The 24,301-nt window shown below is 51.2% G+C and overlaps 1 protein-coding gene across 2 annotated transcripts in view; it reads left to right on the plus strand.

Moving 5' to 3' along the window:
- COL5A1 (collagen type V alpha 1 chain) overlaps window positions 1-24,301 on the plus strand; it is a 468,893-nt gene that overhangs the window by 279,750 nt on the left and 164,842 nt on the right. For both annotated transcript variants that reach the window (XM_068249145.1, XM_068249144.1), the window contains exons 13-21: window positions 11,964-12,059; window positions 13,059-13,115; window positions 13,199-13,252; window positions 15,200-15,253; window positions 16,449-16,502; window positions 16,588-16,641; window positions 16,727-16,780; window positions 18,229-18,273; window positions 23,588-23,641. In XM_068249145.1, the coding sequence (XP_068105246.1) occupies window positions 11,964-12,059; window positions 13,059-13,115; window positions 13,199-13,252; window positions 15,200-15,253; window positions 16,449-16,502; window positions 16,588-16,641; window positions 16,727-16,780; window positions 18,229-18,273; window positions 23,588-23,641 (522 nt within the window). The remainder of the gene's footprint in view (window positions 1-11,963; window positions 12,060-13,058; window positions 13,116-13,198; window positions 13,253-15,199; window positions 15,254-16,448; window positions 16,503-16,587; window positions 16,642-16,726; window positions 16,781-18,228; window positions 18,274-23,587; window positions 23,642-24,301) is intronic.

Consider the following 24,301-nt stretch of genomic DNA (forward strand, 5'->3'; position numbering starts at 1 on the left):
TTCATGCTTCACCATAAAGACTTCATCATAACATACTACATTACTGGCTCTCCATCTTGCTGCCCTTTATTTTTTTTTTTGAGGTTCTTGACCCATTCTTCTGGTGGTCTCCATGCAGAAGGTTGGCTACTAAGAGTCTCCACCATATCTTGTTTGCAGTTGCTCTATAGCATCCTTAATATGTTGGGGAATTATTCCACTTAGGAGAAATGGAAACAGTACTGTTACTGAAAGGTTTGGGCCAGAGTATGTAGCAGCAGGTTTGCTTAGGTAGTTCCTTCCAGGACCTGATGGGGCATGAAGGCCTCACTGTCTTTGTAACGATTGTGGAATTCTCTCCGTGATCAGCGCACAAGACGTGTGCGCTGACACTGCGGAAATCCTCCACAAGCGTATAATTTGAGGGAACCCAGCAAAAGGTGCAATGCACCTGTAGAGGGAAATTCCTGTCGGCAGGTGGAGCTGCGGAGTGCAGAGGAACAGCTTTCTCTGCCCTGCCACAGACGCCAGACAGGAATTGTACGAAGGGAAGAAACGCAGGGCAAGATAGCCCTGAAAGAGAGAGATCAAAGCGACAGAGGGTATGTGTGTCCACCAAACTAGTCGCCACCCTGCGACGATGAACACACAACCATGAAGACCAGGTGAGAAGACAATCGCCAGAGATGGCGATTGCTAACAGCGACACAAGACCGAATAAGCACAGATGAGGAATGTATGTATGTCCACCAATCTAGCCGCCAACCTGCGACGGCGGACACACAACAGAGGAGTGAGAACGCAAGAGAAGAGAATGCAATCGCAAGAGAAGTGATTGCGAAAGAGAATGAGCACAGGGACAGAATGTATGTGTATGCCCCAATCTAGTCACCAACCCGCGACGGTGCACACACAACTGCAGATATGAAGTAGGAACGCAATCGCGAGAGAGGCGATTGCCAGAGGTGACACAAGGCTTAAGCAAGACAGGGGACGAGAGTAGCAAAGGCACAGCAAATCATACAATGAGAAGATAAGGAAAATAACAAACGCTAACTAAACGCAAACACCGCACTCATTCGCAACAGCGAACGCATTTTCTGCGCGGTCTCCGCGTGATAAGCACAACAGAGACAAGCACGCCTAACTAACCACTGACAGACAAACATGGAACAGAGGACGCGAGCGCTTGCTTAACGGTTACCTCACCGAGCCTCCAGCAAGTGTTCGTAGCAGACAAGACAGATACACGAAAACAGGAATAAGTGAGAGATACGATCCACTGCTCTTTCCGCCAGAGTGAGTGCGATCCAAGTATAGAAACAGAGCGAGCTGGATCCACTGCTCTTTCCGCCAGAGCAAGTGCGATTCAAGTAGAGCAAGAGAGTTGCAGACCAGAAGGATCCACAGCACTAGCGCAAGGCGAGTGCGATCCAGGCAAGACAGTTCAGAAGGGGCTACCAGTAACAACCACTGTTCCGGTTAGCACCCAGACACACAGAACGATTTCCTGTCGACCACCGCTGGGACAGGACAATCGCAACAGACAAACAAACAGATATGCAATCCTAACTGCACTAGGGAATCTGCCTAGTGCAGTCCCATGAATTACTCTAAGCTAATCTTTAAACAAAGAGCAAGGCTGATACTCCAGGCGTGTTACACCGGACTAACCCTTATGACCAGCCCAGGTCTGTGATATCACATGGTATTTATAGTACAAACCTCCAGAAGATGTGGCTAGGTAATCTGCATGACAAACGTATGCAAATTCCTCAGCAGCAGCAAGCTGCAAAACTGACAAAAGGTCTCTTTTCCAGAGACCTGCAGAATGCAGACCTGAACAGTGGTCAAAAAGCTGCCTGCCTGCGCAGGCAGCCGAGCGGATCATCACTGTCTTCCATAGTTCTCATGTCGTTGATATGACATGTTGCTCCCCTCGTTCTCTGGTACCACCGATAAGCAAACTTAATTTAAAAAAATCAATAAAGCTGAATTATTTTTTTTGTCCATCGGGATATTTGCAGCCGATTTGTCCAGCCGCCTAAGGATCATACACTGCATAAAGCTTGTTCTCGAATTGTTTGATTCTCTTCTGATTGAACAAATCTGGTGCCCATGTTCATGTAAATCAGTTACTTGCGATCCCCCAATCATCAGCTTCTGCTTCTCCTTGGTTCTTAAAGTTTAATGACGGCCTCGTTTATTTTTCCTGTGAGGAAACGTCACAACATATGCAAGTTCAATGCAATTTCTGTGGTAAATTCTCCAGACAAAGCAGAATATTTCACAGAGAGGGCTTCCCACCTGCCAGCTACGAGGTTCTACTCTCTCGGCATATTCTACGGCAGTCTGTCCCACTGTTTGCAGCCATCTGGTAGAATTATGTCTCTGACTGTTATAGGCTTGTGGGGTCCTATTAACCGTTGTTTTTTTTAATGCAGAAGCTATATTTTTGTTAGGTTCCATTAAGAGCGAGGCATATGGTTGCCTCACAGGAAATGAGTGTTCACAAGAGATCTTCTTAAAGGGGATGGATAGAGAAGATGAGATTGTAAGATTTCCTAATAGCAGGGCTGTCCAACTCGAGGGCCGAGGTCCTCACAAATTTTTGGCACAGCTCAAATGATGGGACTGAATAAGGAAAAGTGAGGTTCATCAAATAGAACGCTTTTCTCCATTTCTCAGTCCAGAGGCATAACTATGAATGGGGGCCCTCTGCCAAACGTTGATGCCCCCCGATGTTCACACCTTTTCCCTTGCCTTCCCTTGTGACCCTCAGAGCCTGGGGGCCCATCTCACACCCCTCCCCCTGGTACCCTCACAGCCTGGGGCCCATCTCACAAAGATTCTAAAACAAGTGTGGATATTGTAATCTTCACACCCATAACAAGTGTAGTCACAAAAACGCCTGATCTGAAGGATGGACCCCTCTATCAGAGGTAGTGAAGTAGTAGTTAAGGCCCCTTTATAGCTCTGGGCCCCCCTGCAGTGGCAGGGTCTGCTCCCCTGTAGTTACTTACCGCCCTGTCTCTGTCCATCCTAAACACTGCACTGGAGTGTGACAGCCATGCCTAATATTTATGTACATCTGCCCCTCTGCCACCAGCCACATAAGGTAGATGGCCTTTGTTCTTAGAAATAAAAAAAATCTCTTAAGTATTTTGCTTGTCAGGTGGCCTGTGTGCCCGTTTCCAAAACTCCTTCAGGCCACCTCCCTGGAAGTATCCTTGATGACCACTCCCAGCTTTGTGGGTGGCTCTGTGAGTCCACGGTAGGTGGGGTAATGCCAGCTTTGGCCCCCTTCCTCTACTCAAGAGGCATATGTGAACAAAAGCATGTCTAGAGACATCTTTGGCTCTGACCTGTCCTTTCAGCAGCTATGCAAGCTGGCCATTGGTGTCAGACAGCAGGTGGAGACAGCAGACATTTAGATAACCATACAGTTTCATCTCTTTAGCTGGAGATACACTTTAAAGTCCAATATACAAGTCATGTTTCTAAAGCTTTGAGCAATTTATTTGGAGCGATGGCCGTTATTGGCAACCATCGCCCACTCACACCCTCCTCTCTACTGAAACGAAACCCAGCTTTTTATACTAGTAACAAGCGGGAGTATTGTTTTAAAGTAAATAAATTATAAAGTATACCCGAGCCACTAGAGGGAGCCGTCAGTCAGCGTGTGCCCGAGCCACTAGAGGGAGCCGTCAGTCAGCGTGTGCCCGAGCCACTAGAGGGAGCCCAGTCAGGGCATACCCGAGCCACTAGAGGGGGCCGTCAGTCAGTGTGTGCCCGAGCCACTAGAGGGAGCCGTCAGTCAGTGAGGGCATACCCGAGCCACTAGAGGGAGCCGTCAGTCAGTGTGTGCCCGAGCCACTAGAGGGAGCCGTCAGTCAGTGAGGGCATACCCGAGCCACTAGAGGGAGATGTCAGTCAGGGCATACCCGAGCCACTAGAGGGAGCCGTCAGTCATGGTATGCCCGAGCCACTAGAGGGAGCCATCAGTCAGTGAAGGCATACCTGAGCCACTAGAGGGAGCCGTCAGTCAGGGCATACCCGAGCCACTAGAGGGAGCCGTCAGTCAGGGTATGCCAGAGCCACTAGAGGGAGCCGTCAGTCAGTGAAGGCATACCCGAGCCACTAGAGGGAGCCGTCAGTCAGGGCATACCCGAGCCACTAGAGGGAGCCGTCAGTCAGGGTATGCCCGAGCCACTAGAGGGAGCCATCAGTCAGGGTATGCATGAGCCACTAGAGGGAGCCGTCAGTCAGGGTATGCCTGAGCCACTAGAGGGAGCCGTCAGGCAGGGTGTGCCAGAGCCACTAGAGGGAGCAGTCAGTCAGGGTATGCCTGAGCCACTAGAGGGAGCCGTCAGTCAGGGTATGCCCGAGCCACTAGAGGGAGCCGTCAGTCAGGGCATACCCGAGCCACTAGAGGGAGCCATCAGTCAGGGTATGCTCGAGCCACTAGAGGGAGCCGTCAGTCAGGGTATGCCTGAGCCACTAGAGGGAGCCATCAGTCAGGGTATGCCTGAGCCACTAGAGGGAGCCATCAGTCAGGGTATGCCCGAGCCACTAGAGGGAGCCGTCAGTCAGGGCATACCCGAGCCACTAGAGGGAGCCATCAGTCAGAGTATGCTCGAGCCACTAGAGGAAGCCGTCAGTCAGGGTATGCCTGAGCCACTAGAGGGAGCCATCAGTCAGGGTATGCCTGATCCACTAGAGGGAGCCGTCAGTCAGGGTATGCTCGAGCCACTAGAGGGAGCCGTCAGTCAGGGTATGCCCGAGCCACTAGAGGGAGCCATCAGTCAGGGCATACCCGAGCCACTAGAGGGAGCCGTCAGTCAGGGTATGCTCGAGCCACTAAAGGGAGCCGTCAGTCAGGGCATACCCGAGCCACTAGAGGGAGCCATCAGTCAGGGTATGCCTGAGCCACTAGAGGGAGCCGTCAGTCAGGGCATACCCGAGTCACTAGAGGGAGCCGTCAGTCAGGGTATGCTCGAGCCACTAGAGGGAGCCGTCAGTCAGGGTATACCCGAGCCACTAGAGGGAGCCGTCAGTCAGGGCATACCCGAGCCACTAGAGGGAGCCGTCAGTCAGGGTATGCCTGAGCCACTAGAGGGAGCCGTCAGTCAGGGTATGCCTGAGCCACTAGAGGGAGCCGTCAGTCAGGGTGTGCCCGAACCAATAGAGGGAGCCGTCAGTCAGGGTATACCCGAGCCACTAGAGGGAGCCATCAGTCAGGGTATACCCGAGCCACTAGAGGGAGCCATCAGTCAGGGTGTGCCCGAGCCACTAGAGGGAGCCGACAGTCAGGGTATGCCCCGAACCACTAGAGGGAGCGTCAGTCAGGGTATGCCCGAGCCACTAGAGGGAGCCGTCAGTCAGGGCATACCCGAGCCACTAGAGGGAGCCGTCAGTCAGGATATGCCTGAGCCACTAGAGGGAGCCGTCAGTCAGGGTATGCCTGAGCCACTAGAGGGAGCCGTCAGTCAGGGTATGCCTGAGCCTCTAGAGGGAGCCGTCAGTCAGGGTGTGCCCGAACCACTAGAGGGAGCCATCAGTCAGGGTGTGCCCGAGCCACTAGAGGGAGCCGACAGTCAGGGTATGCCCCAAACCACTAGAGGGAGCCGTCAGTCAGGGTATGCCCGAGCCACTAGAGGGAGCCGTCAGTCAGGGCATACCCGAGCCACTAGAGGGAGCCATCAGTCAGGGTATGCCCGAGCCACTAGAGGGAGCCGTCAGTCAGGGCATACCTGAGCCACTAGAGGGAGCCATCAGTCAGGGTATGCTCGAGCCACTAGAGGGAGCCGTCAGTCAGGGTACACCCGAGCCACTAGAGGGAGCCATCAGTCAGGGCATACCTGAGCCACTAGAGGGAGCCGTCAGTCAGGGTATGCCTGAGCCACTAGAGGGAGCCGTCAGTCAGGGTATGCCTGAGCCTTTAGAGGGAACCGTCAGTCAGGGTATACCCGAGCCACTAGAGGGAGCCATCAGTCAGGGTGTGCCCGAGCCACTAGAGGGAGCCGTCAGTCAGGGTGTGCCTGAGCCACTAGAGGGAGCCGTCAGTCAGGGTATGCCCGAGCCACTAGAGGGAGCCGTCAGTCAGGGTATGCCCGAGCCACTAAAGGTAGCCGGCAGTCAGGGTATGCACGAGCCACTAGAGGGAGCCGTCAGTCAGGGTATGCCCGAGCCACTAGAGGGAGCCGTCAGTCAGGGTATGCCCGAGCCACTAGAGGGAGCCGTTACTCAGGGTATGCCCGAGCCACTAGAGGGAGCCGTCAGTCAGGGTATGCCCGAGCCACTAGAGGGAGCCGTCAGTCAGGGTATGCCCGAGCCACTAGAGGGAGCAGTCAGTCAGGGTATGCCTGAGCCACTAAAGGGAGCCGTCAGTCAGGGTATGCCCGAGCCACTAGATGGAGCCGTCAGTCAGGGTATGCCCGAGCCACTAGAGGGAGCCGTCAGTCAGGGTATGCCCGAGCCACTAGAGGGAGCTGTCAGTCAGGGTATGCCCGAGCCACTAGATGGAGCCGTCAGTCAGGGTATGCCCGAGCCACTAGAGGGAGCCGTCAGTCAGGGTATGCCCGAGCCACTAGAGGGAGCCGTCAGTCTGGGTATGCCCGAGCCACTAGAGGGAGCTGTCAGTCAGGGTATGCCCGAGCCACTAGATGGAGCCGTCAGTCAGGGTATGCCCGAGCCACTAGAGGGAGCCGTCAGTCTGGGTATGCCCGAGCCACTAGAGGGAGCCGTCACTCAGGGTATGCCCGAGCCACTAGAGGGAGCCGTCAGTCAGGGTATACCCGAGCCACTAGAGGGAGCCGTCAGTCTGGGTATGCCCGAGCCACTAGAGGGAGCCGTCAGTCAGGGTATGCCTGAGCCACTAGAGGTAGCCGTCAGTCAGGGTATGCCCAAGCCACTAGATGGAGCCGTCAGTCAGGGTATGCCCGAGCCACTAGAGGGAGCCGTCAGTCTGGGTATGCCCGAGCCACTAGAGGGAGCCGTCAGTCAGGGTATGCCTGAGCCACTAGAGGTAGCCGTCAGTCAGGGTATGCCCAAGCCACTAGAGGGAGCTGTCAGTCAGGGCATACCCGAGCCACTAGAGGGAGCCGTCAGTCAGGGTATGCCCGAGCCACTAGAGGGAGCCGTCAGTCAGGGTATGCCCGAGCCACTAGAGGGAGCCGTCAGTTAGGGTATGCCTGAGCCACTAGAGGGAGCCGTCAGTCAGGGTATGCCCGAGCCACTAGAGGGAGCCGTCAGTCAGGGTATGCCCGAGCCACTAGAGGGAGCCGTCAGTCAGGATATGCCCGAGCCACTAGAGGGAGCCGTCAGTCAGGGTATGCCCGAGCCACTAGAGGGAGCCGTCAGTCAGGGTATGCCCGAGCCACTAGAGGGAGCCGTCAGTCAGGTTATGCCCGCGCCACTAGAGGGAGCCGTCAGTCAGGGTATGCCCGAGCCACTAGAGGGGGCCGTCACTCAGGATATGCCCGAGCCACTAGAGGGAGCCGTCAGTCAGGGTGTGCCCGAGCCACTAGAGGGAGCCGTCAGTCAGGATATGCCCGCGCCACTAGAGGGGGCCGTCAGTCAGGGTATGCCCGAGCCACTAGAGGGAGTCGTCAGTCAGGGTGTGCCCGAGCCACTAGAGGGAGCCGTCAGTCAGGGTGTGCCCGAGCCACTAGAGGGAGCCGTCAGTCAGGATATGCCCGCGCCACTAGAGGGGGCCGTCAGTCAGGGTGTGCCCGAGCCACTAGAGGGAGCCGTCAGTCAGGATATGCCCGCGCCACTAGAGGGGGCCGTCAGTCAGGATATGCCCGAGCCACTAGAGGGAGCCGTCAGTCAGGGTATGCCCGAGCCACTAGAGGGAGCCGTCAGTCAGGATATGCCCGCGCCACTAGAGGGGGCCGTCAGTCAGGGTATGCCCGAGCCACTAGAGGGAGCCGTCAGTCAGGATATGCCCGCGCCACTAGAAGGGGCCGTCAGTCAGGATATGCCCGAGCCACTAGAGGGAGCCGTCAGTCAGGGTATGCCCGAGCCACTAGAGGGAGCCGTCAGTCAGGGTATGCCCGAGCCACTAGAGGGAGCCGTCAGTCAGGATATGCCCGCGCCACTAGAGGGGGCCGTCAGTCAGGGTATGCCCGAGCCACTAGAGGGAGCCGTCAGTCAGGATATGCCCGCGCCACTAGAGGGAGCCGTCACTCAGGGTATGCCCGAGCCACTAGAGGGAGCCGTCAGTCAGGGTATGCCCGAGCCACTAGAGGGAGCCGTCAGTCAGGGTATGCCCGAGCCACTAGAGGGGGCCGTCACTCAGGATATGCCCGAGCAGTACACTTGTCTGCGTGCCGCGGCACAGCCTTGGCGCCGCCGGCAGCGGTGAGGTTAATCCGCCCTCATTAGGCGTTCTGTGCAGCTGGTACATTGCCCCTTCTGCAGTATGCCTCCTGATATGAATTTGATTTATCTATTATTCAATACGCAGCAATTTCATGCAGTCTTGATAGGGCCTTTTAAGCAGGAATGAATCTAACTGCCGTATTAAAAGCGAGGGGTTTTTATTCACCATGAAAGCTGCGCTTGGGGAAGGGAGGGGGATAAAACCGTCTTATCGTTTGTTTGTAGTCAACAAAATGTTGTTTTTACGGCTGAGTGTAAAGTGCACATTCTGTCTTATTACAGCAGATGCCTGCTGAGAGTTGGGGGGTCGAGTGGGTTGAACCATCACCGCCGCTGGCAGTGTCGGTTTAAAAGGAAGGTCCAAGCAAAAAAAAAAAATGAGTTTCACTTACCTGTGGCTTCTACCAGCCCCATGCAGCCATCCTGTGCCCTCGCAGTCACTCACTGCTGCTCCAGTCCCCCGCCCCAGCTAGTTCTGCTTCTACCAGCCCCATGCAGCCATCCTGTGCCCTCGCAGTCACTCACTGCTGCTCCAGTCCCCCGCCCCAGCTAGTTCTGCTTCTACCAGCCCCATGCAGCCATCCTGTGCCCTCATAGTCACTCACTGCTGCTCCAGTCCCCCACCACCAGCTAGTTCTGCTTCTACCAGCCCCATGCAGCCATCCTGTGTCCTCCTAGTCACTCACTGCTGCTCCAGTCCCCCGCCACCAGCTAGTTCTGCTTCTACCAGCCCCATGCAGCCATCCTGTGCCCTCGCAGTCACTCACTGCTGCTCCAGTCCCCCGCCCCAGCTAGTTCTGCTTCTACCAGCCCCATGCAGCCATCCTGTGCCCTCGCAGTCACTCACTGCTGCTCCAGTCCCCCGCCCCAGCTAGTTCTGCTTCTACCAGCCCCATGCAGCCATCCTGTGCCCTCATAGTCACTCACTGCTGCTCCAGTCCCCCACCACCAGCTAGTTCTGCTTCTACCAGCCCCATGCAGCCATCCTGTGCCCTCGTAGTCACTCACTGCTGCTCCGGTCCCCCGCCCCAGCTAGTTCTGCTTCTACCAGCCCCATGCAGCCATCCTGTGCCCTCGTAGTCACTCACTGCTGCTCCGGTCCCCCGCCGCCAGCTAGTTCTGCCTCTACCAGCCCCATGCAGCCATCCTGTGCCCTCGTAGTCACTCACTGCTGCTCCGGTCCCCCGCCGCCAGCTAGTTCTGCCTCTACCAGCCCCATGCAGCCATCCTGTGCCCTCGCAGTCACTCACTGCTGCTCCAGTCCCCCGCCCCAGCTAGTTCTGCTTCTACCAGCCCCATGCAGCCATCCTGTGCCCTCATAGTCACTCACTGCTGCTCCAGTCCCCCGCTGGCAGCTTTCTGACCTCGGAGGTCAGGGCCGAATTGCGTACATTTTTACACATTCCCGCTAGTGCAGGAACATTAACACATACATTTTTACGCGTTAGTGGTGCAACGCGTACATTTTTGTTCCTGCACTAGCTGGAATGCGTAAAAATGTATGCAATGTGGCCCTGACCTCCGAGGTCAGAAAGCTGCCAGCGGGGTACTGGAGCAGCAGTGAGTGACTACGAGGGCACAGGATGGCTACATGAGGCTGGTAGAAGCCCCAGGTAAGTGAAACTCATTTTTTTTTTTTTTTGCTTGGACCTTCCCTTTAAGCAACAATGGGGCCCCAGGGCAAAATAAACCTGGGGCCCCCCAACAGATACCCCAGAACAAAAATCGGCAATAAGGGACCTTTTTTTGCAGCTGGTATAGTCAGGGTGTAAAGCCCCATTCGGTCGGAGCTCCATATTCTGGCTACCCCAGCCTGCATGGGGGACAAGGGGTTAAAAAGTTTCAGGAGGGGGCACCCCCATATTATTTATTTTTTTTTAAAATTCCCACACTCTAAACATAAAAAAAAAAATTGGGAAAGTAGGAAAAAATGCCAGGGATCTTCATACAGCCATATTGCGGCTGTATAGCGATCCCTGGCCAAGGCGTTGCGGCTGCGTATGGACCCCCTGGAAACCCCGTCAGGAAATGTATTGCTCTTTCTTTTGATGCATGTAAAATTACACTACCGTTAGGTTTGCTACTAAAAGTGACATTTACCGCATTTAAAAGTATACTTTTTTCCTTCGAAAATTTAAAATCGATTTTCTCAAAAACTATAAGGTCTTTTTGAAAAATAGTTTTTTCCTCTTATTCCCAATGATCTCCTTAACATATCCTGCAGAATAGGGTTCCTAGCATTTAAGGTGGATTTGCTATTAACCATTAAAGTCGGCGGGTTTTTAAATGTGTATTTTTTTTCCTTTGAAACTTTAAAATCAGTTTTCTCAAAAACTATAAGGTCGATTTGAAAATTAGTTTTTCCTCTTGTAGCCACTGGGGGCCCCTACAAGCTCTGGGGCCCTGGGGCAATTGCCCCCTTTGCCTCTATGGTAGCGCCGGCCCTGGCCGCTGGAGAACTATAATTCCCAGCATTTCTCTCATACTGCCTGTATGCTTCTCTGTGTACTGTGTGGACTTTTTCTTTGCCCCACCTACCAACAGAATGACAGGCTATTGGCTGACAAGAATTCACCTATAGCCATGTGGCCGAACGGCGTGGGGTGGTCCCCTGAGGTTGCCCAAGGGGGGCATATAGGAGTAGAGATAATCAATGTTTGTAAAAAAAAAAATTTGACTTGAAGAATTGTTTTGTTTTGTGTTTTTTTTGTGTGTTTTTTTTTTGTTTTTTGCGCTTGCAATTTCTATACAGCATGAAATTGGGCCACTTTGGATTTGTCGACAGGCTGCTTACAAACTGCTACTCAATTTGTAAGAAAGTTGAAAAAACGTTATGTATTTATAAATGTGGCCTATCAATCTATCTTGCATCAGAACTTTACTAAGTAACCACAGACCACAAGGTGCCGAAAATATGCGATGTTCGATATCTGCAGCCTTAAAGCATTTGTTTTGCATCATGTTCCTATATTCAGATACCAATTTACCATAAAAGCACTGCAGGATCTCCTGAGGGAACTGCTAGCAGTAAGCTTCTCCTCAACTTGTCCCGCAAAGCTTTTCTTTAACTTGTCCCACACACTTTCTCCTCCACTCAACCCAGGAGCACCCTTTACTTTTCTCTTTCCACAAGAGATGGCTGATGAGAGGTAAATAACTCAGACTTTTGTACATATTTAACACAAGCAGTGTGCAGATTGGAAGAGCAGTTTCTGCCAATTTTGACTGCCCCAATTCCAAGTTGCATACAGTTTGCATTACATTTTCATGTACGCCTTAATTATTTCCATCTCATTGACCATCGGTGCACTTCAAATTGTTTTGCCTGCCTCTATGCACTCTGCTGGGTGCACAGAAGGCGTTCTCTTGCTATTACAATCATAGAAGGACATATTCTTTTCAGTTTTGATATTAATTTAACTGCCACTTCAGATGTCATGGCAGGTATCACCGATCTGTCTTCCAGGTTTGTCAGGTCCTTCAGTCACCATGACTTGTGGACTTGTGGTTTTGGCAGTTTGCTGAGAAGCCACCAACAATGCTCATGTAAACCACTATGTGAATTTGATCTAAACATATCTGTTCTGGTTCTTCCGTAGTTCCGTTTCTCTGGAGGTGGAGGAGATGGTTCTTCCAAAGGTCCCCAAGTTTCGGCACAGGAATCTCAAGCTCAGGCTATCCTCCAACAAGCCAGGGTAAGACCATCGCTATCCTGCAAGCTGTGAACAACAGCAATGGTTTGAGATTGAGGCTAAGGGGATTGCTTCATGTTCTCAGTTGCTTTTTCTTTATATTCATTGCATGGTGCAGAGAATTGCCAAGAATTTCTGGCCAAGGAAGAACAAAGTCATTGCGGCCTGTCCAACTCCATGAGACGTGAGAAGTGGTTCACCAAATCTGTCCACCTATACGTACATATATTGGGACCTTGAGGACTTGAGCTGCACAACTGCAGGTCATCTCCAATTCAATCACAGGTCAACTTCAAGCCATCCGCAGGTCAATTGCAAACCAACCACAGGTTGTTTGCAGTAGACCCCAGTTGAACTGCAAAACCTTCTGCAAGTCATCTGCTAATTAACTGCAAGTTATCTGCAAATCAACTGCAGGCCAACTGCAAGTCAGGGTTGTCTTCAGTACAAGCACAGTTTGAGTTCTGTTCATGTTCACTTCACTCACAGTTGAGACGTAAAATTGAGTGAACGTAACCTGAAGTCAGAGGTCCGTGTACACTTGTCCAAAGCATATCTTGCTTTAAGGAGATTCAGTGAAGATCTAAGCTAGTTAGAAAATATTAACTTTAGGACTGCTGGAGGTGGGTTGACTGGTCAATAAGAACATCATTTAATTCATTTTATTCTAAAAAAAAAAATAAGGAGGGGGGGCATTTTGTGATATTCTTAGGTTTAGGAGTAAGGAAAATATGTGAGGGGGTGGGGGTAGCAATGCGGAGGTGGCTTCTGGCCAATCATGGTATCGTAGAGTGATGTGGTGCCTCACCTCTCCCCCATACCTCTGCTTCGTAGAGAGTTGATTATTCACGATCTCGTTAGCAGGTCTTCAGACCACTAATGAACGTAATGGCTTCTCACAGAGTTTCCTGAACTCTACGCTCTATCTGTGGAATGTGGAATATTTTTTGGGGGTTATTGAATCCTGGCTGTTTTGTTAATTCTATATTCTCATCTTTCCAGCTGGCGCTGAGGGGACCGTCTGGCCCGATGGGCCTCACTGGAAGACCGGGACCAATGGTAAGGACACAAGGCTTGGTCATGGAACTTGGGTTAATCTTGCTCTTCATGTGACTCTTTTACCAACCACTATTTCGTTGCAGGGATCTCCAGGTCCTTCTGGATTGAAGGGGGAGTCCGGAGATCTGGGGCCTCAGGTGAGTGTTGGGTGTCTCTTTGTTACTCATCTGTGAAATGTAATTTATTAGTTATCATTATAGTGAGTCCAGGTCTCAAGGACCTCTTCTCTATCCTCCATGACACAGCACAGCTCCTTCCAAAACGCTGAGTTGTGCTTGTGCAACAAGGATTCTGCTAGTCTGTGACACTTTTATCATACGCAACCAGCCATGTGGTGGGGCGTCCTGGAATACAGTGGGGAATGGGGGGGGGGGGGGGGCATCCCAGAATACAATTGGGGGAATGGACCAACTAGAGTGGGGTGGGTTGAAGGAGAGGGAAATAGTTTTCACTCACTAGTTATTTATTGGAAATTGCAGTAATGAACTCTTACCCAAATTCCAACCTTTTCCCAAAAGGCTAATTGAAGTTATCACTGCTACAAGGTATCTAACCATTATGAGGGGGCCAGGACACAAACTACTGCAGGGAGATCTCACCATTGTGGGAGGGGAGGAGACACAAACTAATGCAGGGAAATATCACCATTGTGGCAGGGGAGGAGACACAAACTACTGCAGGGAAATCTCACCATTGTGGGAGGGGAGGAGACACAAACTACTGCAGGGAGATCTCACCATTGTGGGAGGGGAGGAGACACAAACTACTGCAGGGAGATCACACCATTTTGGGAGGAGAGGAGACACAACATACTGCAGGGAGATCTCACCATTGTGGGAGGGGAGGAGACACAAACCACTGCAGGGAGATCTCACCATTGTGGGAGGGGAGGAGACACAAACTACTGCAGGGAGATCTCACCATTGTGGGAGGGGAGGAGACACTACTGCAGGGGGATCTCACCATTGTGGGAGGGGAGGAGACACAAACCACTGCAGGGAGATCTCACCATTGTGGGAGGGGAGGAGACACAAACTACTGCAGGGAGATCTCACCATTGTGGGAGGGGAGGAGACACAAACTACTGCAGGAAAATCTCACCATTGTGGGAAGGGAGGAGACACAACATACTGCAGGGAGATCTCACCATTGTGGGAGGGGAGGAGACACAAACTACTGCAGGGAAATCTCACCATTGTGGGAGGGGAGGAGACACAAACTACTGCAGGGAGATCTCAGCATTGTGGGAGGGGAGGAGACACAAACTACTGCAGGGAGATCTCACCATTGTGGGAGGGGAGGAGACACACACTACTGCAGGGAGATATCACCATTGTGGGAGGGGAGGAGACACAAACTACAGCGGGGAGATTTCACCATTGTGGGAGGGGAGGAGACACAAACAACTGCAGGGAGATCTCAGCATTGTGGGAGGGGAGGAGACACAAACTACTGCAGGGGGATCTCACCATTGTGGGAGGGGAGGAGACACAAACTACAGCAGGGAGATTTCACCATTGTGGGAGGGGAGGAGACACAAACAACTGCAGGGAGATCTCACCATTGTAAGAGGGGAGGAGACACAAACATATGCTGGTTGTCTACAAAATATGCTGTAACAGTGTTTCCCTTACAAAACTCAGACATAACATATTGCATTAACCCCTCCTGGTGGTATGGTTATGTCTGGATTTTAGGATCTTTTTAAAACGTTTCAGACTCTAAAATCAGGAAAAAAATCATGCTGCCAGAGTCTCTGCAGCATCCCCTGCTCTCACTTTCCTCCCTGGGCTCCAGCGCTGCATTTTTACCTCCGTCCTCCAGGTGTCGCTGTAACTCTGTGTTCAGATCGATGACAGCGATCTCACCAGAGTGATTCAGAGCCTCGGAGGACAGGAAGGAGAATGGCTATCGATGTCTGGATCCCCCGGGAGGTGAGTAAAAGCTCTCGCTGCGCGCAATACTCTGCATTGAGTTCCCGGGGGCTAGCCCAAGCGTAGCTCACAATTACTGCCAGGGAGGTTAAGCCAAGTTCTGGGAACTGATAATTAGTGATCACATTTTTTTTAATCTTCTTTCCATAGGGTCCTCGTGGTGTTCAAGGTCCCCCGGGTCCACTGGGAAAGCCTGGACGTAGGGTAAGTGCACGTCTTACTAGGCCTTGCCAGCAGTTACAAAGGTTCTTGCATGGATGTGGGCCGCGTCCTAGTGGACAGTGTCGTGACGGCTGCTGTGTGATGCGGCAGGAAGCAGGTCAGCGGCTTCCTGTGGCGGCGATGTGTATTGTCGTTACTATGGGAACCGCTCTCCTGCATCCTTCCGCATCACACAGCAGCCGCGGGGCGCACTGCTGGGAATCAGTTACATGGACATGAGAGGGGAATATAAGGAAGCGGCCGCCGGCTAAGGTAACAGCAGCGGCGGATGTGCGTGGGGGGGCTGGGGGGTCAAGAGGACAGTCCGGTGGCCCAACTGCAAACGTCCCACGGACCAGCAGTGGGCCGCGGACCACAGGTTGGGGACCCCTGAACTAAACAACAGTTTATAAAGCAACAGAATAAATAACCAGTAGTGAAAATGATATCGGTACAGCACAGCCTATAGAGGTAGCAGCAAACATGGGTTCTGCCTTTTAATTGCAAATCATTCATGGGAACGGAGCTATGGAAACACTAAAGGTAGCCATACGTCAGTATAGGCAGATCTCTCTCTGATTGAGTCTGGTCAAAGAGAGTTCTGAGATTCCAGATCAATTTCATGCTGAAATCAGTACAGACTCAGCCTTGTGGCGCTGCATTCACCGCCCGGACGCTGTCCCCCTATTGTCACATTAGGCACCCCTTCCACTAAATTTTGCCTGTCCGCATCAGCCGATTGTCACCCGCTGGTTCCGAGCTCCGCTGCCAATAAACGCGCCCTACGTGGTTTCTGACAACCACATGGGGCGTGTGTATGGACCGTGGACAGCGCCTGGTGCCAGCGGCGGTCGCAGACAGGTAATGTACAGTACGCTGGGGACCGGGGGGATCACATTGACCATTCAGGGGGGGGGGGACGTTGGGCATTTAGTCACTAGTCCCGATATCGCTCGCCGTTTCCGCCGTGCGACCAACCACGACGGCCCGACATCTTGCAGCATGTCCAACCGATTAATGGAACCAATTTTGGCCCCGAACTTGGTGGCACAGATTTTCATCCGATTTGATGATGATAATAATCGAATCGGGTGGTCGATCGGCCGTCAAGTCGCCTGATGTATGGCCACTTTAAATATACACCCATAAGATGATGCTGCATTCCCCAGACTTATCCCTGTCTTTTGCTTTCTTTCAGGGTCGGGCAGGCAGTGATGGTGCCCGTGGAATGCCGGGACAAACTGGAACAAAGGTGAAGCATGTTGGAAGTGGTGGACTGGAACACAGAGTGACTGTACCTGAGCTTAAATGTGACATAAAAATGTTTTCTTCTTTAGGGTGACCGAGGATTTGATGGTCTGGCTGGTTTACCTGGAGAAAAGGGTCATCGTGTAAGTTGTACTCTTTTATTTGCCACATCCCATGAGGTTACGCTGATGATCCTATGATGATTATGACTTCTTTCTTTCTTGCCAGGGTGAATCTGGTCCCTCTGGGCCTCCTGGATCACCAGGAGAGGATGGAGAGAGGGTAAGTACGGTAGTAACTTGCCATAAACTCTAGTACCTTGGTTTTCCACTCTATCATGTCCCATATGGTTGTTTGTTCCACCAGCTTACCATATACTCCATTCCATCTTATCATTTACTCCAATATCTTAATATACACTCTATTGTCTTGACAATTACCGTCTTTCTGCCCAATCCACTTATCTTGTTTTACACTCCAATATTTGTCTTCTACTCCCAACATCCCACCACCTGGCTTCATGCTCCTTCATATGTCTTCTACTCCACCACCATGCCACGTACTTCCCCCATGGTCTTCTACTCCACCACCATGCCACGTACTTCCCCCATGGTCTTCTACTCCACCATGCTGCTTCATATGCCCCCATTTTTCTTGTAATCCACCACCTTGCTACACATGCCCCCATTTGTCTACTTCCCACCATCTCGGGACATGTCTTCTACTCCACCACCATACTAGATACTCGCCCCTTTGTCTTCTACGCCACCATATTGCATGAGTTTTACTCACCTGGGGCTTCCAATAGCCCCCTGCGGCTGTCCGGTACCCTCGCCATCTCCCTCCGATCCTCCTGGCCCTGCCGGCAGCCACTTCCTGTTTCGGTGACAGGAGCTGACAGGCTGGGAACGCGAGTGATTCTTCGCGTTCCCAGACACATTAGCACCCTCTATGCTGCTATATGGTTTATGATGTATGCTATAGCAGCATAGATGGCGCTATTGTGGCCAGGAACGCGAAGAATCACTCGCCTCCCCAGCCTGTCAGCTCCTGTCACCGAAACAGGAAGTGGCTGCCGGCGGGGCCAGGAGGATCGGAGAGAGACGGCGAGGGCACCGGACAGCTGCAGCGGGCTATTGGAAGCCCCAGGTGAGTAAAACTCTTTTTTTTGTTTGACTTAAGTGTCCCTTTAAAACAAGGTATATACAGACAGTCAGTGAATTCAGGATTTTACAGACCAATCAGCTGTTTATACATTTCAGTGTGTTTGGCTACCGACCAAGCAGCTGCTTGGACAGTAAGGCATACATGTTTGGCTAACTGACTTTGTCAGTATATTTACATACACAATAGCAGAGAGACCCATAGAAACAATGCATCCTGGCTTACAGAAATGGCCACAAGATCAATAGGAACCACATTTAACAGACTTGATCAATAATAGTGAATAACACTGAGGGATTTTCAACATTGCACACTTGTTGTGTGAAGGACAAGAAATTCCCATTTGTTCGTCCATTATAAAACAGGTAATATAATTAATAGAAAAAAAACTATGAAATAATATAAAATAATAAGAAAAGGAATAAAATAATTTATATTATTCACAATTCTCCACCATTGGTCTTACTGTCTACAATCTCTACCGTATGTCTTCTGCTCCACCACCTTACTGTATACTCCAGCATGTCAGAAGCAAATAACAGATACCACATTTGTCTCCCCTGTAGGGTGATGATGGAGAGGTCGGACCCAGGGGATTGCCCGGTGAACCTGTAAGTATTCCCACTCGTTACCACGTTTTCTGATAATTTTACAAGTTAGGGGAGGAGTACAGGGGCTGTTTGTTGCTGCTGAAACACCTTTTCCATAGCTGCCTGCCATCCTGTATTCCTCTGCAGCCTTGTCTGTTCTGTGGAGAGGTAGGAGCTAGAGGCTTTAAGTTAGTTATCTCAGTAGTGAGGAACCTCTGGATGGTCCAGAAACTTCCTGAATCCTACAATAATCCGCCATTCCAGCACAGGGTCCCTGGACTAGGTTTCCTCTGGCTGCTAGCGGCTGAGGATTAGCAAAACCACCGTGGGACGGAGGAGGACGGGGGAAGCCTCAATAGGATCCGGAGGCTTCCCCCACCTGAGGTAAGTACCCCCCAGGGGAGGTTTTTTTTTTTGCTACGGGTTTTCTTTAAAGGGAATGGGAACCCACCTTAAAAAAAAAAGTCAGATACTCACCTAAGGAGAGGGAAGGCTCGGTCCTAATGAGACTTCCCTCTCCTCTCCCGGTGCCCTTAGGATCCCCCGTAGCAGTATTCGACCATTTCGGTCAAATACTGTCACTTCCGCCGCTGAAGGCAGGTTTCGGAAGTCTTCAGGAGCACTCGGGCTCCCGAAGACGGGCCGCTCCATACTGCGCATGCAAGAATGCCCTCTATTGCGTAATCACGCGTGTCTGACGCACTAGCGCGTGCGCAGTGTGGAGCCGCCCGTCTTTGGCAGGACTCCGCCCCCCGAAGACCTCCGAAGTCCCCGCGGTGGGGGATGTGACCGGGGGAGCCAGCGCAGCACCGAGGGCACCGGGAGAGGAGAGGGAAGGCTCATTAGGACCGAGCCTTCCCCCTCCTTAGGTGAGTATCTGACTTCTTTTTTTATTTTTTTTTTTTTAGCATACCCCTGCGGGTATTAGCTTTAAAGGACCTCTGTCGCGAAAATCTTAAAATTTAAAATACATGTAAACATATACAATTAAGAAGTACATTTCTTCCTGAGTAAAATCAGCCATAGAATACTTTCCACTATGTTGCTGTCACTTAGAGTAGGTAGTAGAAATCTGACAGAACCGACAGGTTTTGGACTAGCCCATCTCCTTATGGGGGGGTTCACAGGGATTTTTTTATTTTCAAAATGCACTTAGTAAATGGCAGTTGCTCCATCCAACTGCCAAAGAAGTGTGCAGCAAGCAGGGAGGCTGTCCAGCATCATTGTATAAATCTTTTTCAGGGGGTGTCTTTATAAAGAATAAATGCCAGGCTGAGAATCCCCTATGGAGAGATGGACTAGTCGGTAATGTCAGATTTCTACTACTTACTGTAAGTGACAGCAACACAGAAGGAAAGTAATTTATGGCTCATTTTACTCAGGCAGAAACTTAATTCTTATTTGTATGTGTTTTAAATTTTAAGATTTACGTGACAGTTCCTCTTTAAGCAATACCAGTTGCCTGGCTGTCCTGCTGATCCTCTGCCTTTAATACATTTAGCCACAGCCCCTGATCAAGCATGCAGCAGATCAGGGGCTCTGAGTGAAGTGTGACTGGATTATCTGCATGCTTGTTTCAGGTGTGTGATTCAGACACTACTGCAGCCAGATAGATCAGGAGAGCCAGGCAACTGGTATTGTTTAAAAGGAAATAAATATGGAAGTCTCCATATCCCTCTCACCTCGGGTCCCCTTTAAAGATTAAACATCCATCATCAGAAGCGCACAAACACTTTGATACAAGTTATAAATCTTTTCACTCAGCGCTGGAATTCATTCTCAAAGCCTCGACATTCACAATAAATACTTCATCTGTAGCAGCCGTCTAATCCGCAATCAATAGGACTGTTTGCAAAAAAAGAAAAGAAAAAGTTGCCTGTGGGAAAATCTCGAGAGATAAACTTGGATAAACTTTCCTCTGCTGTGGGTTTCCGGTGTGAATAATCCAGGCCTTCATTATGATGATTTATAAATGGAAGGTTTTTGTTTGAGATGATTTCAGAGGGGCGGAGTTCTCTTCATTCTTTTATCAATCCGTCCATTTTCTCATCTCTTTGTATTGCGATCGTTCTGCTGGGTCGCTCTCTGCGGCACCCAGGGGTGGGGATTCTGGGCCTGGAGGCAGGGGCATAGCAATAGGGGTTGCAGAGGTTGCGACCGCATCGGGGCCCCATAGGGCCCTCCCTCAACTACAGTTTTAGCTCTCTATTGGTCCTGTGCTCATAATAATCACTTCTATAGATACTTTGAATAGTGGCAATCATTAGCAAACTGTCCCCCATCCCCTTCCTGCACCTCAGACACTGTAGTTGCCATTGGCAGGTTTTGGTGCGCCGTATTGTTATGTATAGAGTGCTTAGGGAGGGGGCCCGTTGTAAAACTTGCATCTGGGCCCACAGCTCCTTAGCTACGCCGCTGGCCTGGAGATTGAGGCTCTATGAAGCTGTAGTTATCCTCGGAGACAGCTGACCAGTTTCGTCAAACTAGTCAGAGAGTAAAAATTATGTGGGCCCTATAAAAAGAAACGCGTCAGGCTAACATGCAAAAAGGCGCCCTGTGTAGTTGCTAGTAGATTATCAGTACATTTACAGATAGTGTACTATTTTTCAGTGCAAATTCCGATCGCAAAATATCCGTAAATGATGTTGATATTTCACTACAGCTAAACCTAACCGTATTCTCACACAGAGCCCTCTCTTACCAATGCCTAACCCTAACCACCCTCCTCTGATACCTGACCCTAACCACACCCCCTCCGATGCCTAAGCCTAACCACACCCCCTCCGATACCTAACCCTAACCACACCCCCTCCGATACCTAACCTTAACCACCCCCCTCCAATGTCTAACCCTAACCACACCCCCTCCGATGCCTAACCCTAACCACACCCCCTCCGATGCCTAACCCTAAACACCCCCCTCCAATGCCTAACCCTAACCACACACTCCGCCGACATTTACCCTAACTACACCCCCTCCGATACCTAACCCTTACCACCGCCCTCCTATGCCTAACCCTAACCCCACCCCTATTGACAAAAGGGTCAATAATTCATAGATTTGAGCTCTGACATCAGTGACGGTGTCATTGAGCAGAGACAATGAAACAGTAAAAACTTTAAAAAAAAACGTAAAAAATGATTTAAATATAAAACTGCGGGATATCTAAAGAAAAGTCATTTTTAGGAGATGGAGGATAGATACAATTGTTTTTCTCATCAGTTTATTTTCACCTCGGATGTCCTTTAAGGTTCTCATTTCCCTCATCGGGGTATTCTAGTGAAAATATGTCCGTTCCGTTGGACTTTTCACTCAAGACGTGGATTTGCGGCGCAGCGTCTTCCGGAATACTAAAGATGTTTGCGCTGAATTGACTTATTTCAGTAGACACAACGCTCTCCGCTTATCTGCAGCTTGTCTGACCTGAGTCACCGGCCCTCAGCCAGCCAGGGCAGAAATCTATAAAACATTCTGTACGACGCTGATTCAATTCCCCGCCGTACACGAACCAAGGCCTGCCAAGAGGAACATCTTGTGACCACAACGCTCCTCAGCAGCCGTAGCTATGATAACACTAATATTCTGTTTCATCTTCAAAACAAAAAAAAATGGGCCAAAATAACTGAAGCTGATCGCTACACGTCGAATACCAAAGCTCTGAGACCTCTTCAGACAAACAGAATGAGAAGAAAGCCAGTTACCGTAATGTGAACATTTCACTGCTGGTAAATTTATCAGGCGTGGACAGTTATAGGCGGTGCTTAAAGGACACCCAAAGCGAAAATAAACGAAATAAATAAACAATTGAATCTATCTTCCTTCTCCTAAAAATTATGTTTTAAAGGGACACTGTAGGGGGGTCAGGGGAAAATGAGTTGAACTAACCCGGGGCTTCTAATGGTCCCTTGCAGACATCCTGTGCCCGCGCAGCCACTCCCCATTGCTCCGGCCCCGCCTCCGGTTCACTTCTGGAATTTCAGACTTTAAAGGTTGAAAATCACTGCGCCTGCGTTGCCGTGTCCTCGATCCCGCTGATGTCACCAGGAGTGTACTGCACAAGCACAGACCATACTGGGCCTGCACAGTATGCTTCTGGTGACATCAGCGGGAGCGAGGACACGGCAACGCAGGTGCAGTGGTTTTCAGACTTTAAAGGGATACTGTAGGGGGGTCAGGGGAAAATGAGCTGAACTTACCCGGGACTTCTAATGGTCCCCCGCAGACATCCTGTGCCCGCGCAGCCGCTCACCGATGCTCCGGCCCCGCCTCCAGTTCACTTCTGGAATTTTAGACTTTAAAGTCTGAAAATCACTGCGCCTGCGTTGCCGTGTCCTCGCTCCCACTGATGTCACCAGGAGTGTACTGCACAAGCACAGACCATACTGGGCCTGCACAGTATGCTTCTGGTGACATCAGCGGGAGCGAGGACACGGCAACGCAGGTGCAGTGGTTTTCAGACTTTAAAGTCTGAAATTCCAGAAGTGAACCGGAGGCGGGGCCGGAGCATCGGTGAGCGGCTGCGCCAACACAGGATGTCTGCGGGGGACCATTAGAAGCCCCGGGTAACTTCAACTCATTTTCCCCCAACCCCCCTACAGTATTCCTTTAAGATATTCCACAGTTTTATTTTATGTTTAAATCTACAATCAGCGGGGAGGGAAGGGACGTGGGCGGGGCCCCGGAGCTATGGAGGAGGCGGGGGACCGGCGAGACTGACAGATGAAGAGATAAACAGCCGGCTGCGTGTCGACAGCTCGGCTGATGATTTATGGGGGCATAGCAGAGCGCAGAGAGGGCTTAGGGGGGGATCGGGATAGCAACAGAGGCTGGGCAGTATAGGCAGACCCAGCCTCTGTATGTTGATAGCATTCTTAGAACCCACCTCGGTTTCTCTTTAAGATACATACACACATCAAATTTTGATTGGCCAATCACTGACCAATTCTACCACCTTGATGTAGTATGAGGGCCAATAGACATTGAATACCATGAAGAGATCATGTAGGTAAACTCTCGAACTACATGGGAGAGGTAAAACTGGCCAATCATTGGCCTATCAACATTGGATTTGTGTATCAGGCTTTAGCCTTGGCTGTTTATTATCCAGAGCATTCTGGGAGACCAGGTATATTTTCTACTGGCTTTAGAACTCAGTAGACAAACATTCCGCAGAGATCACGTGACCGCATTAAAGTTATTGGGCAAACACAAACAATTGAGCATATTAGAAAAAAACAAACAAAAACAAACGATTTTATTCATAAGGTTGCTTTCTCTACTCTTCCTCTTTAATACTCATGGTAACTGTACTTGTGTTTTATCTATTTTTATACAGGGCCCACGAGGACTGCTGGGACCAAAAGGCCCTCCAGGCCCCCCTGGACCTCACGTAAGTACCTCTTCTGACCAGGCGTGGCTATTGGGCTGCAGCGGTAGAGAAGCTGCCGGGTAGACTGTGCGCTCGCTGCTGGCTGGGCGTGGCTATTGGGCTGCAGTGGTGGAGGAGGTGTGGGTAGATTGTGCGCTCGCTGCTGGCCGGGCGTGGCTATTGGGCTGCAGCGATGGAGAAGGTGTGACGTAGACTGTGCGCTTGCTGCTGGCTGGGCGGGGCTATCAGGCTGCAGTGGTGGAAAAGCTGTGGGTAGACGGTGCGCTTGCTGCTGGCTGGGCGTGGCTATTGGGCTGCAGTGGTGGAGGAGGTGCCGGGTAGACGGTGCGCTTGCTGCTGGCTGGGCGTGGCTATTGGGCTGCAGTGGTGGAGGAGGTGCCGGGTAGACTGTGCGCTCTCTGCTGGCTGGGCGTGGCTATTGGGCTGCAGTGGTGGAGAAGGTGCCGGGTAGACGGTGCGCTCGCTGCTGGCCGGGCGTGGCTATTGGGCTGCAGTGGTGGAGGAGGTGCCGGGTAGACTGTGCGCTCACTGCTGGCTGGGCGTGGCTATTGGGCTGCAGTGGTGGAGAAGGTGGCGGGTAGACTGTGCGCTCGCTGCTGGCTGGGCGTGGCTATTGGGCGGCAGTGGTGGAGGAGGTGCCGGGTAGACTGTGCGCTCGCT

This window comes from Hyperolius riggenbachi, chromosome 8 (assembly GCF_040937935.1).
Source record: "Hyperolius riggenbachi isolate aHypRig1 chromosome 8, aHypRig1.pri, whole genome shotgun sequence".
Lineage (NCBI taxonomy): Eukaryota > Metazoa > Chordata > Amphibia > Anura > Hyperoliidae > Hyperolius > Hyperolius riggenbachi.